Below are 4,883 nucleotides of genomic sequence, written 5' to 3'. Positions count from 1 at the left end.
CTCCCCCTGTTTGTCCCTTTGAGGTGATCCAACTGGACTTTATCCATATGGAGAGATGCAATAACCTGAAGTATGTTTTGGTTGTGGTTTGCGCGTTCTCTAGATGGATTGAGGCCTATCCTCTTAAGGATAATACTGCCCTGTCCACAGCGAAAATCCTGCTGAAGGAATACTTTCCTAGGTATGGAATGCCACGGATTGTGTGGTCGGATAATGGAAGTGAGTTTGTAGGAAGTGTGATGCAGAGTGTGTGTAAGGGCCTTGGAATACGTCAAAAATTCCATAGCGCTAATCATCCTCAGGCAGCGGGTGTGGTTGAAGGGTACAATGGTACCCTGAAACTGAAACTTGCAAAAATACAAGCTTCCACTGGTCTATCATGGCCTGATGCCTTGCCTCTGGCTCTCTTATCAACCAGGGCGACTGTACACTCTCGAGTAGGGCTTAGCCCATATGAGATTGTGTTCGGCCGCCCTGCGAACATTTGGGGAGTCCCGAGACCTAAGGCCTTTGATAGTCTTGAGTATCCAATGCTAATTGATTACCTTCATGATTTGACCACTAAACTACGGTTGATTCATCAACAGGTCTTTGAAGCTCTACCGGCGCAGACAGAGGGTCCTGGACATCAGCTCCGGCCAGGCGATTGGGTCGTTACCCGAAATTTTGGTCGGAAACGTAACTTGGAGCCAAGATTCGTAGGACCCTTCCAAGTCTTGTTGACAACGAGGACTGCGTTTGATTGGAGGGCCGGAAAAACTGGGTTCATGCCGGCCACACGAAAAAGGTACCGATCCCCTCACCAACAAACGGTTGGGTGAGAACTGGGATTGCGGCAACGGAAACTGAGACTCCTTTAAACTTTGTGCCGTTTAGTGACGCTCAACCTGTAGGAGATGATTTGTCGCTGCCAAACCCACTTGTGGAGTCATCAGTAGCAGAGAACCCAAGGTCCGACTCGTTGTCCACTTTATCGAACACTGTTGCGCCAGCTGAACAATTGTTTACAGAGCAAACTCGACCTGGAAGAAGTCGATACTTTCTTCGTTCAAGGACTAATAAAAATTAAGTCGTATATTTGTTTTTTTCCTTTTTCGGTGTGATGAGCATTATGGACAATTACATCCTTTCTTTTTGAGTTTTTATGTGTTTTCCACTGCTAAAGAGATTTGTATTAAAACTGAACGTTTTGAGGAAAACCTACCATCCGGGTTACCGTAGGGCCGTGCGGGTACTCCTTTCTGTTTAGCAGGTTTCTGACGCTAGGTCGGTTACTTTTTGTCGATTCCTGGGAACTCCTGGGGATTGATAATCGCTACTCAGAACGAAGTGCGTCAAGTACGTCACGGACGGTTTGTAGAGGATGGCATTCTCTAAGCTGTTGGAAGTAGAAAGGATGTCGGCGCAGAGATCAGAGTTATATAGGGTTGTACGAACAAAATGTTATCGGTTTCAGGTATTCCTACTGTTTCTGACTGTATCTATGCTATTGGTGGGCGGAGTGTATTTTGGAATACAGTTGTTATTGCCTTCTGTTTCACCTACCTTTTCTCCTAAACTAAGCTCCATCACCACTGTTTCCCCACATTCTTTTCATCCTTTGCCTCAACACGAACAGGTTAGACGTGCGGAATTTATGAATAACTCCTTCGTTCAACTCCTACATCAGCATCAGTTGGTGATGAATACTACCAACTGTTGGGTGTGTGGGTTAATGCCACATACCATGGATAGGGGTATTCCGTATTTGGTTCTTCCTTACAGTTCCCAGGGTTCCGCTCGAGCATTCCAAACTATGTTTCGTAGTGCACTAGATTCCTACCCCAGTAGAGAGCCACGCTCTGTTAATTTTGGTCCTGTTCCGTACCACAAGCCGTTGGCGATAGCGATAGCGGATTTAGATAGAGATGTTTTTGATGCATCGCTTATCCCAGATGAAGAGATGCAAGCCTATAAGGATCTGAGTGAGGCTGAGTATAGTGTTTCAGTGGGTGATAGACAGCTTAAGAGCTCGTCCCCAATATGGATTGTACCACACCTCGGTAATTTCTGCTTGAAAGGTTTGGGTCGAAATCCGAGAGCACAACTTGGGAACAGTGCTTGTACTGACACATATGTCCTACCGATGCTCTCTTCCCCTGTTTTCCTGACTGCTAAGGGCACTTATTTCATATGTTATGAACGTGCATATACATGGCTACCCCGTGATTTTTCGGGTACCTGTTATATTGCGAATCTTTTACCACCGACTTTTACAGCTGCCTCAGACTATCACAAGACTAGAGTTGTGAGAGGCGTTATTAGCAAAGAGGATACTGCCGGTCAAGAAGCAGGAGATTTCTTTAAGGGTTTCCTGCCGTTTTGGGGACCTATGGTTAATAGTAGGAACCTAAGACAGTTGACCCGTGTAGTCGAGTCGACTGCTAATATTACCGCGAGTGCCCTTGGTAACTTAACAGCTGAACTTCAGGCGGATAGACTCATGACGTTGCAGAACCGGATGGTTCTAGACGTCGTTCTCGCAGATAGAGGTGGTGTGTGTAAAGTTATCCATTCGAGCTGTTGCATTTTCATTCCTGACAATGCTCGAACTGTCTACCAAGCCATCTCAAAGTTGCACAAGATTTCCGAGTCCATACACGTGGACGAAGGTAATTGGACACTTCTAGGATGGTTTTGGGGTTTGATATCCACTTGGGGTTGGAAAATTCTGATGATCGTAGGGGTGGTTGTAACGTTTCTATTCACGTGTTGTCTTTGTGTACAGTGTGGTCCTGCCTTATGTGGCCTTTGTGCTACAACGTGTATAAGACGGCCATCTGTTACCAAGGAGACATTGATGAGTAGAATGATGTTTCAGCAGCAGGTGAACGATCTGATGAATATTGAAATCGATTCCGATCTTGACTAGTGCTTGCCTACCTGAGGGCAAAAGGAGCGTCTGAGGTTCCGTGTGAGACGGAACAACACTTTTTGAGTGGTGACGAATATGGATGAGTTTGGTGTCTACGAACCGCAAATGACGAGTATAGTGGGTGTACGAAGTTTCGCTACGCAACCACGTATGGTTCGTCTCATTTTTGGGTTTGTTCATCCGAACCCTCGGGTTCCATTTTAGATACGACATCCATTTTGTTTCTTGCCCTCAAGTAGCCAGCGAACGGACGTTGCCCGCTTCGTGACCCTGGGACTCCCAAGCTTACATGAGGGACACGTGTTTCTTTGAGGGTGACTTTTACGATAAGGGAAATGACACGGCGAAGGCAGATGGCCCCACTCGGGACTCATCTTGCCGTGCTAGCCTATTGTTTCAGTCATGCATGCATTGGACACGAGGTCTTTGATCCTGTCATCAAGTTTCCTTTATTACTCCCGACACTCTTCTTTAACCTGTTGTGCATCCTTGTCCTTTCTTTGCATCTGTTCTTGTCCTCTCTCCTAATGTGTTTACGGTCAGAATGGAATGTGTTTTATTGCGGGGTAGATATGTTTTTACAGTTGGGAACCGGCAATGCTGCTGTAATTATGTTCCGGCCTCCTGAAACATGAACACGACTCTTTTGAAGTTTATTGTGGGAACTGAGTTGTAACTTTTGTTCGCCATACTGTGCAATGGCAAAAACGTGTATAAAAGGAGCGATCCACTTTTGCAATTTGAAGCAGTCTCCGAGAACCTACACGTTGTGTACTTCTTGTGATCTCTGTATCCCTGCAGTAAATAAACGCTGATCTCTGACGTCGCTGGAAGTGTCCCGTGTCTCTGTGTTTCGTACGCCAGAACAGGTAACCCACGAAGGTTTCAGGTGTTGTTCCCTGGCACCGCTGGGTCTTAGAATAACCCAGTCCTTCAAGGGTGGTGGGGGAGGGGGAGGGGAATTAGTACGCCTGGGGGCATATGCCTACGGTGCTTTTATACCTTCTACTCTGCACTGTGTGAATCCTTCATCTGTGGGGCTCATTTCTGCAGGTGTAGGGTCGAATGTCGGAGTCGTTGGGTGCTTCTTGGTGCCTTTTTGGTCATGGTATTAAATTAGGCGGGTTGTTCGATAAGTCCTATCCAGGCTGTTAGCATCCTATCAGGATCCGAGAAGAGAGGGAACAACAACCCAGAAGGTACGAGCATGGTAGGGGGGCTTGCCTGAGTATGTTGTCTTGTGAGTATTACAGGGGCTGCTGTGAGCAGATCTGGGGTTTGGCTTTTGCAGCAAAGGCTAGATACCGTGGAATTGGGTCGTCGTCAGTGGGGGGAGCATGCCCCCTGTCTCCGCCACTGTTCCCCTATCATCCTTAGATGTGCACGTCCACCGTATTGCCACAGTAGTCTCTCTACCCTCAGCAGTCTCCTTCAGTTTCTGCAGGTGGGTGAGAGGCATCTGGTCGGCATCCAAAGTAGAGGAACTGTGAATGGGGGAGGAAGAAGCCCGCAAGGTCCTGTCAGTGTGCCAGGGGGAGGAGGGAGGGGATAAGGGTGGGTCTATGGGGCAGTGGAGATGGGCGGGGAGGGTGGGGGGTGGGGATAGGAAGGAGGGAGGAGGAGAGAAGAGGGAGGAGGGGAAGGTAGTAAATGGCTGGAGGAGTAGGAGTAGTGTCTGAGATTGTTATGTCTCCCGGTGTCACCGGTTATTGTGAAGGGGTGAGATTGGTGCGTGCAAAGGAGTTGCAGAGTCAATTATCGTGAAGAGTGAGGATTGTGTATTAAAGAGGGAGTGGAAGTGGGGACCATGAATCCATGGCTGTGCAAAGATTTTATGGTGTTGTGTTTTTATGTGTGGAGCGTAAGTGGTAGAGGAGCTGCAGCAAAATAAATACTTAATTAACTGAGATGCTAAATTGCTGATGATGGCAATAGGAGGTGGCTATGGTGTAGACCCTAAGCCTGGGGC

At 47.5% G+C, this 4,883-nt stretch overlaps 1 protein-coding gene across 1 annotated transcript; it reads left to right on the top strand.

The window, feature by feature from the left end:
• The first annotated feature begins 1,363 nt into the window (after positions 1–1,363).
• On the top strand, positions 1,364–2,911 carry LOC146857039 (endogenous retrovirus group PABLB member 1 Env polyprotein-like). The gene has a single exon (XM_085646790.1). The coding sequence runs from the start codon at positions 1,364–1,366 to the stop codon at positions 2,909–2,911; it is 1,548 nt and encodes a 515-aa protein (XP_085502916.1).
• Positions 2,912–4,883: the final 1,972 nt, after the last annotated feature.

Source organism: Triturus cristatus, chromosome 3_2, assembly GCF_964204655.1.
Source record: "Triturus cristatus chromosome 3_2, aTriCri1.1, whole genome shotgun sequence".
NCBI classification, from domain to species: domain Eukaryota; kingdom Metazoa; phylum Chordata; class Amphibia; order Caudata; family Salamandridae; genus Triturus; species Triturus cristatus.
This window is presented reverse-complemented; position numbering and strand designations above follow the sequence as displayed.

Coding starts and splice junctions, on each gene's coding strand:
- LOC146857039 (XM_085646790.1), top strand. CDS start 1,364: ATGGCATTCTCTAAGCTGTTGGAAGTAGAAAGGATGTCGGCGCAGAGA.